This window comes from Podarcis muralis, chromosome 4, assembly GCF_964188315.1.
Source record: "Podarcis muralis chromosome 4, rPodMur119.hap1.1, whole genome shotgun sequence".
Classification (NCBI taxonomy): Eukaryota; Metazoa; Chordata; class Lepidosauria; order Squamata; family Lacertidae; genus Podarcis; species Podarcis muralis.
The window spans coordinates 61,426,015-61,440,318 of NC_135658.1; the positions used below are offsets into that span (position 1 = coordinate 61,426,015).

General features: G+C 41.1%; 1 protein-coding gene across 9 annotated transcripts in view; it reads left to right on the forward strand.

The window, feature by feature from the left end:
* The window catches only part of DMD (dystrophin), a 985,465-nt gene that overhangs the window by 477,812 nt on the left and 493,349 nt on the right, over window positions 1–14,304 (forward strand). For all 9 annotated transcript variants that reach the window (XM_077927390.1, XM_077927397.1, XM_077927392.1 and 6 more), the window contains exon 42: window positions 8,469–8,663. In XM_077927390.1, coding sequence (XP_077783516.1) covers window positions 8,469–8,663 — 195 coding nt within the window. The remainder of the gene's footprint in view (window positions 1–8,468; window positions 8,664–14,304) is intronic.

Consider the following 14,304-nt stretch of genomic DNA (forward strand, 5'->3'; position numbering starts at 1 on the left):
GGTGGGGCAGGACAGGTGAAACCAATCACCCCATAATGACAAACAGAGCCTCTCTTCTCACAGTTCTTCCTCTGGAAACCGCTCTCTTATAAAGGCTCTAGGGCTGGAGGTGGTATAAGGCAAGTGGCCTTATATTTAATCATCTAAACATGTTCTAAGGTATTATAAAAGTGAATGTTGAAAAATACTGCACATTAAGGTAAGTCTACAGACTTTTTTGGTCATGTTCAACTGCAAGTAGTTCATAGCTGAATTAGTTTTAAGTCTGCTCTGGTTTTATCATTCCTTTAAAAATAAAAGGCTAATACACTATTTTTATAAGAGCACCTCCTGGGAATTGTTCTGCAAACATATCACCATAGTACTCTTGCTTATCTGTTAGAAACCAGAAAGGATAATTTAACCAGCCTATCCACTTTCAGCACAAGTTCACTAAGATATTATTGCTGGCAAAAGCATGTCAAGGACACATATTTAGCCATTTTTGATAGGAAAAAATGAAATATGTGCACAGTATTTACATACTTATATAGCAAGCAACCAGATCTTCACACTCGGTTTCTATAGACACAGGTGTGCAGAGAATATAAGGAAAATGAGCAGTCAAGCAGGAACATTTGAGTAATCAAGTCACCTCTGTTGGAAACCGTGCCATACAATTTATCTCTCCTCTTTCAAATTTGATATGTTATTAAGCCACAAGAAAGAATTGGATGAAATCTGTTCCCTCCCAGCCGTTCCATTTAGATCTGAATACTTTGCATCACTCTGCCAAATGGAGGGTTTTAATTGTTTGGTGGTAGGTCTACAGTGTGTTCATACTTGCAAAGTGGTGTTATATGGCAGTCAGGGTTATGATAACACACTGAATTTAAATGTGTAGCTTTTCTACATCTGACTGAATATCTAAGCTGTTAAGGCTATGTATCCCCCCCACTCCCAAATGCAATGTTGTCTGTTAATTCAGCACAAGATCACAATGGTTATTTTCCTGCTCCAATGTTTTAATTTTTTACAATTGAGTATGTTATTTGGGCAAAGTGCCATGCAATTTTCACATTTCCTCTCAATATAATACAGCTTTCAGAATTGCTTTTAGCAACTGAATACAGTGCAGTTGGCTTAACAAAGATGCACTGGTGAATAGAAAGGATGAACAATTAACAGAAAGGGCTTCCCAGGGAGCTTAAAAAAAAAGGATTGTCACTTATTGTTTAGATGTCTATTAAAGTTAGTGACTCTTTCAAAGTTAACAAGAGACTCACACGCCTAGCATAAATTGAATAACAAGACAAATAAGGTTCCTGTAATTTTTTAGCAACAATGAGCCCCTATAGCCTACCTACCTTGTTATATTATCTCCTTGAGTGCAGTATTGCAGCTGTAGTGGTGAGCACTATACCGTATTTATAGAAGGTTGTTTGGTTTCTTCATCGTCTTTTACTTTCACTGATGGCAACACAGTTACACAATATCTTGTCCCCACTCTTCTGTTGGAGAAAGTGTGATTTCATTGCATTTCGTAAAGGGCTTTTAATGTAATACAATGAAAGCACTTTTGTTTATGTTGGGTGCCAGGTAGCTACCAGGCTAAATGCAAGGTTCTGGTTCTGGTGTATAAAGCTATATACAGCTTGGGATGAAGATATCTCAAAGATCGCCTCACCCCTTATTTTTATCCAGTCAGTCACAGTGCTCTGAGGTGAGAGCTTCTGACAGATATAATCTTATCAGGAGGTCTGTTCTCCAGATCAGCTGGCTAGAGCGTGGTGCTGATAACGCCAAGGTTGCAGGTTCAATCCCCATGTGGGACAGCTGTATAGTCCTGGACTAGATGATCCTCATTCTTCCAGATCTGCAATTCTATGATTCTGCACATTATAGGAATCAGGCCTTTAGTGTTGTGGCACCAGCCCTTTGGAATGCCTTCCCCTTAAATATCAGACAGGAGCCATCTCAGTTGCCTTTTTTGTGCCTTCATGAGATATTCTTCTTTCAACAAGCCTTTTATGTTGAAATCTTTCCCAGTCTGCATCTGTGTTGGAATTGCTTTTAAGATGTTTCCATTATTTTATCACTTGTTGCTTGTCACCCTGGGCTTCTTTGGGAGGAAAGTCAGGATATAGATTTAATAAATAAATAAAGGTTCTTTTGTACACATACTAGGCACTGGAGATGGTCCTATTTCAAGTCCATGCCATTTTCACCTCTTTTCTCACTTAAAAGTCTATCCCATCCCATCCACATTAATATGTTAAAAATAAGTAATCTATACAAACTATCACATTCAGATATTCATTCAAAAGAATGTTTCCCCCTCAAATTGCACATTTCTCATTGTACTTTTGATACATTTTTAAAACCAATAATTACACTGGAATATTTTGGAAATATGGTGGATGAGCAAATACGACGTGTGAAATATGGGGGATAAGTGAATTTCAATCTGAACATTAGTTCTGGAGGTACAGATCAGATCAATTCACAGTGTAATTCTCTGAGATCAAATTCTTCAAGTATTCTTACTGGAAATGGCTTCCTTTTATCAAAAAGAGTAATAGGATTTGAAGGGCATTCCACATAAGATCCATCACACAGTGATTTATAATTAGCTGAAGCCATTTAAAGCAGCTTCAGTGTTATAAGTTAAGAATGACTACTCTGAATATTTGCTATGCTACTGCTTCTACTAATACTAAATTAAAATAATAAAGCTAAGCATTAAAAATGAGTATTTTCATTTGTTTCTTATAGTAAAAAATAATAATACAATGATAGAATACCTTTAACAGCTGCATATGCATTTGCAAATGCTAGCAATAATTGTTACTTGTTTCTAATAGAAATAGTGTAAGTCTGAGTGAAGATAATTTTATTGCATACGACCTAAATGTGGTTCAAATACCTGCTTCACAGAAAGCTATATACACTTACCTATCAAACCTGCCTCATATAGAATATTAAAATATGGCATGACTATCAGGATCTGCTGTGTGGTGGGCTAGAACTGCAGTCCAAATGGCCATGGAATACACCCTGAGGAGAGGAATTCTGCATTTCAATCAGCTACTGAAGGTCACAAGCAGGCTTGCCTGGAGTAAACTTGTAATTTATATATCAACTTAGTAGCAGTTGGGACATGTCAGGGAGTGGAGGGATATCATGGGGGGGGTGTTTGGTTTTTTGTTTACTCTAATTGCAAATTTTGTGCTACGAAGCACAAGAAAATAAAAGGAAAATTGACTTTTATCATAGAATATTTCATGGAAAGCTTGACGTTTACATCTTCCTACCCTATATATCGGGTGGAACAGACCAGTATTTAAATACCATTAAATACGGTGCTTTCTCCACCTCCAAATATTCTTTTACCTTTTTTTTTAAAAAAAAAAAAAACAATATTTAGATGGGGGGGGAGGGAATAAACTCTGAAAAATCTCCTCTGCAAAATTGACGTTTAAACAAATGCTTACGTTTCATTAAAAGTAAATGGAGATAAGCAAAATAACATGTTGCTGCAAAAAGGCAGATTTTAAAAAAGTAATATATGAGAGAGAGTTGACTATGGGGGAAGGGCAGAGTTCTTACTGTGCAACACTAATACAGTGGTACCTCGGGTTAAGTACTTAATTTGTTCCGAAGGTCCGTTCTTAACCTGAAACTGTTATTAACCTGAAGCACCACTTTAGCTAATGGGGCCTCGTGCTGCCGCTGCACCGCCAGAGCACGATTTCTGTTCTCATCCTGAAGCAAAGTTCTTAACCTGAAGCACTATTTCTGGGTTAGCGGAGTCTGTAACCTAAAGCGTACATAACCTGAGATACCACTGTAGTCTTTACGAATCCTTGACATGTACCTTTCTAGGATGATGCAGATACATTTCAATGTTCTGATGCTAAAAACGGCATTACAAGTATCAGACAATACTGCTTTGCAAATATTGTCTACAGCCTGTGGTTAGTGTGGAGGCAGCTTAAACACAAGTCCTTATTTGGGCAACATGGTATGGCCTAGCCAGAAAAAGAACAAAGGAGCAAAGCAGTTACAATTTCCTCTTCAGGAGGTTGAATTCCCACACAGTCGTGGTAAGCCATAGTTTGGTTTATAAGTCATGCAAACCAGGTCACTGTGTTGTATTTATTTCATAATTGTATAATGTTGTGTGTTACTGTTTGAAAGCAATAGCTTGCTAATTTACATATAATGCCTGGAAAGTCCTCCTCTTGTACAATCTAATACAGAGTTAGTACTGAGGAAATAAGATGAATGCAAGGATAAAACTGGTTTTCTAAATAAAATATGTTTTTCTATGTAATTGGAAATCAACTAATGTATCATATACAGGGCAACTTCTAGATTTACCGCTATGTTCATATAGTTACAAAGCCCTCGTTTGAGTGGGGGGGGGGAATCTATTTTGAAGGCAGATCCAGGGAGATCTATATATACCTCAAATCACCTTTATGTTTTTCATAAAATTAATGCAAAATTTATATACATCCAATATGGAGCAAACCTTAGCTGTTCTGGAGACTGAGAATTTGTCTTCATTCAAGTGGGACAATCTCATAGTTCACTCTGGCATAGCAAGCAGTGCATGAAAAAGGCATTTATATCTAGCCTAAGTAAATATTGTAAATTCCCTGGAGAAGAATTTCTCTTTTGGTGTTAAGAAGTCCAATATTTATTTAGTTTTTCATGCTGTTCCATACTACCTGGAATTAACACTTATTGTTTTAAGAATTTCAGGTACTATAGTTCTGGATGTATAGTTGACATGTTTTAGAGCCTTAAGGAAATATTCCTAAATTTGTGACTCTTCCTCAGATGTTGTCTGACTCTTTTCACTTTAGAGGCCAACTCTTATTTTGCTTCTCACAATACTGAGATGAAAGTAAACTGTTACTTCTCCACAACCATCTTTGCATTTTCAGTATGAAGTTTGACCTTCCTTAATCTTTCCATAGGCCTCTCAATATTACTTTGAGAGAATAAATCAGTTTTAAAAGGCAAACTGAGTATCAGCATCTGTGAAACAAGTATAAAAATTCTGCAGCTCGGGGCATCCCAAAAGTTAACAGGATTGTATCAATTGCTGCCATTCTGCTTGTATAACAGAATTCCACTTGTACAATGGAAACACCTGCCCTTATCCCCTTCAGTCTCCTGCACACCCTGAAAATCTGCTCCAGAACATTGGAGGATGATTGAAAAGAGGAGAGGAGAGGAGAGGAAAGTTCTGTTGTGTGAGTGGAATGCTGCTCATACAGCATTGGATACAACCACATATACAGAGTAATACTATGCTATAAAAAGGTAAAGGTACCCCTGCCCGTACTTGCCAGACTCTAGGGTTGTGCGCTCATCTCACTCTATAGGCCGGGAGCCAGTGCTGTCCGCAGACACTTCCGGGTCACGTGGCCAGCGTGACATCGCTGCTCTGGCAAGCCAGCGCAGCACACGGAACACCGTTTACCTTCCCGCTAGAAAGCGGTCCCTATTTATCTACTTGCACCCGAAGGTGCTTTCGAACTGCTAGGTTGGCAGGCGCTGGGACCGAACGACAGGAGCGCACCCCGCCGCAGGGATTCGAACCGCTGACCTTTCGATCGGCAAGTCCTAGGTGCTGAGGCTTTAACCCACAGCGCCACCTGCGTCCCTATGCTATAGCGTCCTGCATTTTCTCAGAGCCAGTTCCTTTGTTACACATATATGGAAAAGAGAAGCACTTATGCAGGTAGCTGGGCATGTGGATACCCCCTCTCATGAGACCTGTGAGCTCTGATGGTTACCTGGTGCTCAGAGATCTCACAGGTAAGACTGTTCAGTCGTACTTTATATAAGACAGTCTAAAAGTGGGAAGTAACCCAAGTAATTTGTGCTTCTTCTTTCTTCAGTTATATGCCATTTTCGAGCTGGCGCTATGTAGTTTTTGATACAGGGAAAACAAGGAGATATAGACAGAACTGTGTCTCACAAGATATGTTGATGTAAGCCTGCAGTTAGTAATGTACAACACAGCAGTGGTTAAAAACCTAAGTGCTATTAGTGTTAAATGAGGGCAGTCAAAAAGATGATGCATATTCAAAATAATATTATCTCTACTAATCTATGATGAGAGAATACAGTATGCTTTGTACAATTTTTAAACAATAAATATTAACTGATACTTTCACTTTTCAAAGTGGCTCAGTTATAGTAGTTTCAGATGTACCAATAGATTTATCAACATTCTGAAAATATTTCCATCTGGATGTAAAAAGCAAAAGTTGTGTTGGTGCATAAGAAAAATCCGCACAATCCATACTTCGGCAATACCTTTATTAGGACTAACCAAAATGTCCTTAAATCAGGGCAAGCTTGACAGTTTTGGTTGATCCTAATAAAGGTATTGCCCAACCATGAATTTTGGGCTATATTGATATGTACTTAATATCACTGAGATTTATCTCAGCACTTTGCAAAGTCTACTATTTAGGACCTTTCACATTTACTGAAGAGAGTTCAGTAAATCAGAAGAGAGTTTAGTTGATCAGAAAGATGTAATTAAACTTGCACAATGCACCCCTATATAGCTTTTATACTGAAAATACTATTCCAATATGTTACCATCTTGATGCAGACTGTGATTTGCAAAGCTTAAAATACTGGGAATCTGCCTTGCATAGCACATTTATCCAATTTAAGATGACATGATTTAAGCAACTTCTGGAATGAGCATATGCCTATTTGGCTATCTGAATCTTCTTGCTTCCCTAGAAAAAGTTAAGTGGGGTCCACCTTGAGATTTTGTAGAATAGTTGCCCTAAGGCTATTGTACTTATTTCAACAACTTAAAGTTGAGCTTGTTCTCTTAGACAATGGTTTATCTATTGGGTAGTGGAATGGTGCCAATTTTTGCCCTTTGTTCACCACCCTTTTTAACATGCATTATTTTCCCATTGTATCCTTACAGTTCCAGCTCAAGACATTTTGTTGCCTGACTCAATTCAAATGTGGTCTTGGTTAAATCCAGTACCTTACTTTACAATTCAGACAATAATTTCTGTCTCTAACTCCTGCACTCATTGCACAGCCTAAATTTGACTTTATTGGCAGAACCAGCATCCCTACCCAATTTCAGTGTTACCAGTGACCCAGATTCTTGAATAATAATAAATTGTATATGCTCCTAAAATCACTTTGAAGTTTCTGATTTACATTCAGGAGATGAAGGACTTCAGAGGAGTGTACATGGAGTGGTGTTCTCTGTGTTGTGGTGGTGGGATGTGTGTGTGAGTCATGTATATGAGCTGAAAATTGGGAGTGGAGTAGAGCATCTGCTAGCCCAGTGTTTCCAAAGTCAGTAGGGACACAAGTATCAACCAGTTCTCAAATGGCAAAATGAGAGTGCTAGGATTCACTACTAGAAACTATGCATCTGATGTTCATGGGGAATGGACTGTTACAGCAATATAACAAGAGGTACATAGGAAAACTGCCATCTAATGCAAGATAAGAGACCCAATCCAATTTCTACATCCTGGCACTAGTTACTAAAACACATTATGTTGCCTAACAAATAGCAACAGACCTGGTTGGAACTATGCACTCTCGTGATTCCCCATCACTCCCTACTTTCCTGGTTTATATTGTCATCTACTGTACACACCTAAAGGACCAAACAGAAACGATGTAAGATTATACGAAATAATGGCACAAGCTCATGGCTTAGCTGACCTTACCCTTGCCAACTGTTGTAGTTTTTTGTGTGTCCCCCACCTTATTATTTCCCTTCCCCATTTTGCACTTTGACATGATGTTTGTAGCTGGCATTGTATTGTTATCAAAATCTTAAGAAAAATTATTGAAACATCAACAGTGGGATAAAGAGAGATGTGTGAACCAGTCTTTAATGTGTGGTCAGTGTGTAAAATTCAGTCCGTAGTTAAAATGTAGCAAAAAATCAAAAGAACCTTAATAGTTAACACAAGTTAATTTTTGAATTCCAGATGAAAATCTTGAAATATAAACTCAGATTTTGGAACTAGAGCTAATCATTGTGCTGAAAAACTTGGCACATCTACGTAGCACTTTCAGGAGAGCTTTCCATGTTAGGATTTCCCATCTAGCTTGTTTGTTCTTTATTTATAGATTTATATGACTATGCTGCTAGGAAAAGTCTGCAAAAGCCCCATACGCACCTACTCCTCTCACCTTTCATGGTCTCAGAACCATAGTCATTAATGTCTCATAGTTAGCCATCATAGTTAGCCAGATTTACATTTTTGGAGAAGTAAGATAAAAATGCCCTACTATATGAAGCATTAAATATCACAATCAAATGAATTAGCAGGATATGTTTATTATGGTTGTATAATTTGAGGTGGGGTGCTACAAAATGATACACTGTTTATATATTACTATTTTTAAGTGCAGTAACCATTTTTTGAAACTAAAGGAAAAATTCTGTTGTGTATCTATACCAGCAAACAGTTCGTGAGGAGACAACTGTTGTGATGACTGAAGGTATGACTGTGGAAACCTCTTATGTGCCTTCTGCATACCTGGCAGAAATCCTTCGGCTTCTACAAGCTTTGTCTGATGTGGAAGACCTCCTTAATTCTCCCAGTCTGCAGGGGAGGGACTGTGAGGATCTTGTCAGACAAGAAGAGTGCCTCATGGTAAGACTCAAACAATTTTAATAATTTGAAGGTAATGTGCCATTGCACAGGGATATAGTTCACAAAAGCTTATACCATAAGGTGCCAGAAGACACTGTTGCTTCTCCTTTGGTCAGTTTTTTTCTTTAATTTTCTCTCTTGGCATAAAAAACACGCACACCAAAAACGAATTTCCTAAACTAGGTTGCAGTCCTAACTCCACATACCCGAGAGTTAACCCCATTAGAAGGGCTTAGTCCCAGGTAAAAGGGGTTAGGAAATACAGGCCATATCTAACGCAACAGCTCTGCTAGTGCAAGAACTTACTCTCCTGTCTCCATCATTTTCCTATGCCCTTAACATCAGCTTTGGAGGGTTGGCGGACCACCGTAGGAGAGTTTGGGGCACACAGGAAGAGGACAGCAAACCTCACTAGTTCAGCATGAGATACACACTGAGTTAAAAAATGAAATATAAACAAAAACTAGAAAGAGGACAAATATACAGAAACAACCACGCAAAGCAGTGACAACAAAATGTCTTTAGGCAATTTTTAAGGTTTTTTTGTTAGTAATAAAAAATAAAATATAGAAATGTCAATGTAACAGTAGTGTATAGATCCATAAAGAAATGATAAACGATACAGTACAAAGTTATTTGCTATTGGTTAAATTAGTCCATAACCATTTTATGTTTATGTTGTTCCTAATATATTATTCAATATTTTCTTGAATCTTACGCCCAGATTACTTTTTAAAGTGTATCATGACATTGTTGTTGCTATTCTTCACTAAAAAACAATTACTCTTGCTCATGTGGTTAGATTATGTAAAAATTAGATACTATATAAATTACTGTTATTTCGTCCTTTACTGTTATGTGTTTTCCATGTTGTCAACTGTATTGGTCAGAGAATCAATGGCCCAGCAAAAGGATTAGTAGCAGATGAATGGATCCCCATTAGTACTCTTTAATGTCACACATTTGTGCATCTTAGTATGAATTATTTCCATAACTAATCACTTGTTATTCCACATGTATTTGATATTATTGTAGCTGACACCAACTTTAATGATACTGATTAACATGGTTACAAGTAACTATTGCTGTAGGTTTAATTTAACTGAACTATTAAAATGTCAAGAGATGGTAGTTGTGGGCACAGTTCCATCTTCCTCTGAAATAAATCTATCACAGTAGCCAAATAGATCTTACAGATTCATATGCTTTCGTAAGGGATATAGTTTTGATCTGAGCTTCGTAATGAATGAATATTTATTTCCTGGTAAAATCATTCATCATTGTCATTATCCTGGAATAAAAATAGAAACATGGCACATAAATTGCATAGCTGCTGGTTGGAGAAGGTTTAAAATTTAATTGTGGTTGATTTTTTACCCCATGTGGATTCACATGAATCAAATTTCAAGACAGTAGTAGGTAGAAGTATGTTTCAAAGTCTTTTGTTAACTGTTTTTTGATAGCATGTTTAATTAATACCCTTTTATGGGAAACTGAAACTGGTCCCGAGTTACTGTATTTTTCGCACCATAGGACGCAGTTTTTCCGTCTTAAAAACTAAGGGGAAATGTGTGTGCATCCTATGGAGCGAATGCAGGCTCCCTGGCTTCAGCGATAGCAAGGCAAAGCCTCCGAAGCCTGCGCTCCGGAGGCTTCCCGTTGCTTCCGCTGAAGCCAGGAGAGTCTGCTCTTTGAGGCTGGCGGGGGGAAAAGCAGCGCTTCCCCCATCGCCAGCCCCAGACGATGGGGGGCAGCAGGAAGGCGCGCGACGCCTTCCCGCTACTCTCCAACCCTCCTGTGGGCTTTTGCGGGAGATGGGGGAATTCCCCCACCTCCCGCAAAAGCAGGCAAAAGCCGCACGCTCTTTAAAGAGGCTCCGTGGCTTCTGCTGGCTTTTCTGCGAGGTGGGGGAATTCCCCCACCTCGCAGAAAAGCCCGCAGGAGCCGCGCACCCTTTAAAGAGCGAGCGGCTCTTGGGGGCTTTTCCCCAAGGAGGGAGAAGGGACTGACTGGCTGAGTCAGTCCCTTCTCCCTCCTGCGCGCTTTTGCGGGAGATGGGGGAATTCCCCCACCTCCCGCAAAAGCAGGCAAAAGCCGTGCGCTCTTTAAAGAGGCTGCGCGGCTTTGCTGGCTTTTCTAGGAGGTGGGGGGATTACCCCACCTCGCAGAAAAGCCTGCAGGAGCCGCGCACCCTTTAAAGAGCGAGCGGCTCTTGGGGGCTTTTCCCCAAGGAGAGAGAAGGGACTGACTGGCTGAGTCAGTCCCTTCTCCCTCCTGCGGGCTTTTGCGGGAGATGGGGGAATTCCCCCACCTCCCGCAAAAGCCGTGCGCTCTTTAAAGGGGCTGCGTGGCTTTGCTGGCTTTTCTAGGAGGTGGGGGGATTCCCCCACCTCGCAGAAAAGCCTGCAAGAGCCGTGCAGCCTTTACAGAGCGCGCAGCTCTTGGGGGCTTTTCCCCAAGGAGGGAGAAGGGACTGACTGGCCGAGTCAGTCCCTTCTCCCTCCTGCGCGCTTTTGCAGGAGATGGGGGAATTCCGCCACCTCCCGCAAAAGCAGGCAAAAGCCGTGCGCTCTTTAAAGGGGCTGTGCGGCTTTGCTGGCTTTTCTAGGAGGTGGGGGGATTCCTCCACCTCGCAGAAAAGCCTGCAAGAGCCGCGCAGCCTTTAAAGAGCGCGCAGCTCTTGGGGGCTTTTCCCCAAGGAGGGAGAAGGGACTGACTGGCTGAGTCAGTCCCTTCTCCCTCCTGCGGGCTTTTGCGGGAGATGGGGGAATTCCCCCACCTCCCGCAAAAGCAGGCAAAAGCCGTGCGCTCTTTAAAGGGGCTGTGCGGCTTTGCTGGCTTTTCTAGGAGGTGGGGGGATTCCCCCACCTCGCAGAAAAGCCTGCAAGAGCCGCACAGCCTTTAAAGAGCGTGCAGCTCTTGGGGGCTTTTCCCCAAGGAGGGAGAAGGGACTGACTGGCTGAGTCAGTCCCTTCTCCCTCCTGCGGGCTTTTGCGGGAGATGGGGGAATTCCCCCACCTCCCGCAAAAGCAGGCAAAAGCCGTGCGCTCTTTAAAGGGGCTGTGCGGCTTTGCTGGCTTTTCTAGGAGGTGGGGGGATTCCCCCACCTCGCAGAAAAGCCTGCAAGAGCCGCGCAGCCTTTACAGAGCGCGCAGCTCTTGGGGGCTTTTCCCCAAGGAGGGAGAAGGGACTGACTGGCCGAGTCAGTCCCTTCTCCCTCCTGCGGGCTTTTGCGGGAGATGGGGGAATTCCGGCACCTCCCGCAAAAGCAGAGAGAAGGTCTTGGAGTAGCGCACAGGCTGCGTGCAGCCTGTCCACTGCTCCCAGAGCTGGGGGGGGGGAATCATATTTTTTCCTTGATTTCCCCCCCTGAAAACTAGGTGCGTCCTATGGTCCGGTGCGTCCAATCGTGCGAAAAATACGGTAAATAGTCTCATCAATAGCCATCAGTTGCAGCCAAGGTTATGGAATCGGCTTAGAGACCCTGGTTTCCATAGAACCCAATACATAGCCCTATGAGGACTAAGTTTTAGGTTGTCTGCAAATGGGATTTTGCTGATCAACCACTGAATCCGCAGTCCTGTTGTAGTGGAAGGTGACAGAGGCAGACTGATCAGGCCCAATGTCATGTAGCCAACTGGGGATCCTGAAAATTCTGGAGTCCCGCCCTCTCTCTGCTCTCAGAATGCCCTGACTTGGGACTTTCCTCTGGAATGAATACCGCCAGTGAGCTACCTGCCTTCCCACACATTTGGTGGCCGGCAAGAGGCTTACTGAGTCTAAAGAGATGGGCAAAGGGATGTCTCCACCTAATATCTCCTGCACTGTGTAAGGGGTTTTTGGATTGTTCTGCTCGTTAAGTGAGAACATAAACCAAGCGGGCAAAAATAATGGGAGTAGCCTTTCCATCCTTATAAATATACACAGTATATTGCTATGGTATATATCAGAGGCAGATTTAGGGGAGTGTGACTGGTTTGGTCACACTGGACAACTGTGATGAAGAATGGAAGGCGAGAGAAAGGGGTGCTGAATTTGGGCATTGCACAGGCTGCTGATGAACTTTGAGACCCCTTGGTCTGCCACTGTGTGTGTGTGTGTGTGTGAGAGAGAGAGAGAGAGAGAGAGAGAGAGAGAGAGAGATCCAGAATCTTCTTCCTGAAAGAACCAGCCATCAGTCTTCATGTTCCCCAGTAGTGTAGTGTTAACATTGTGCTCTTCCTATGATTTGTTCATTGTTTTCCTGTGCGTTATATCCTCATAACAACACTGTGACATATGTTAGACTGAAAAATAGAGAGTTGCATGCAAAAGGTACGTTCCTCTGACAGTGACTGGCCTAAGTGATCATTCAGTAAGTTTCATCAGTGAATAGTGAACCTAGGCTACTCAATTCTAGTAGAACATTTCTAGGCTGGTGGTTTACTCAATCATTGATAAATCAGGCCAGGAATACGTTAATAAATGTTGTTTTCCATAAGGATTATTTCTGACAGCACATAGCATTTGTAGGTGAATAGAAATCTCCACTAAAAATGTCAATTCCAGATAATTATAACTCTTTGTCTCTGCCTTGGCTGTGATTTTTGTCCTTATCCCCAAAGATATATGTAAATCCACCAGTTCTCCTTAGGAATCCTCACCATTTCTGTTTATGCTAGATATTCATTAATCACTCTAAACCTTTCATTCTCCCAGCAAGAATGCATACATAATCCTCTTTAAATGTGCTGGATTTATGAAAGTTGTAGCAAATATTATGATTCATAGTTCTAGTACATATTTAAGACTGCGATTAAGTAGTGGATCTTTTTCTCTCATTCATGAATGGTACAAGCTGTGCTTCTCTCATTTATGATATCAATATAAAAACTGAAATATGATTACAGATTTGGTATTCATTCCAGAACAATGCCTCATCCTGTAGATATTTTGTTTTCTAAAAATATATTTGCATTTTTGTAAAAGAAATGCACATCTGGATTCTATCAAATAAGCCTAGGAAAGAACTGAGGAACTCAATTTTAGAAATGAAGTCTAAATGGTAAAGTTTAAAATAGCCCTTCCCCGTAGCTGAGCAAAACCCAATTAACCACAATCCATAGAACCAATGTGAATGAATACACTTTCCAACCTGATTTGGATGCTTGGCACACAGATTTCTAAAAAGTCGAATTACTAGAGAATGTTGTTCTTAACTGTCAGAGAGAGGCAAATTTTAGAAAACAAAAATAAATGGCCATCAAAATTCCTTTGATTTGATTTCACTTTCAAGAGCAATGAAATTGATACAGTTCCCAAGCGCTATTGCCACTTCATCTGCTAATGGGCTTCTCTAAGCCCTTCTTTCTTCATTCTTAAAATGAAACCAGAGTGCACTTTTCCTAGCCAGTTTACAAACACACTGATGGCATCTAAGGCATATTTCTGCTCTGCAAATACATGCCTGCCTGAGGAGAGCCAGTGCCCGCAGTGCCAGTGGCTGAACACTGAGGGTGGGAGGAGGAGGAGGAGAGGAGGAGGAGGAGGAGTTTGGATTTGATATCCCGCTTTATCACTACCCGAAGGAGTCTCAAAGCGGCTAACAATCTCCTTTCCCTTCCTCCCCCACAACAAACACTCTGTGAGGTGAGTGTGGCTG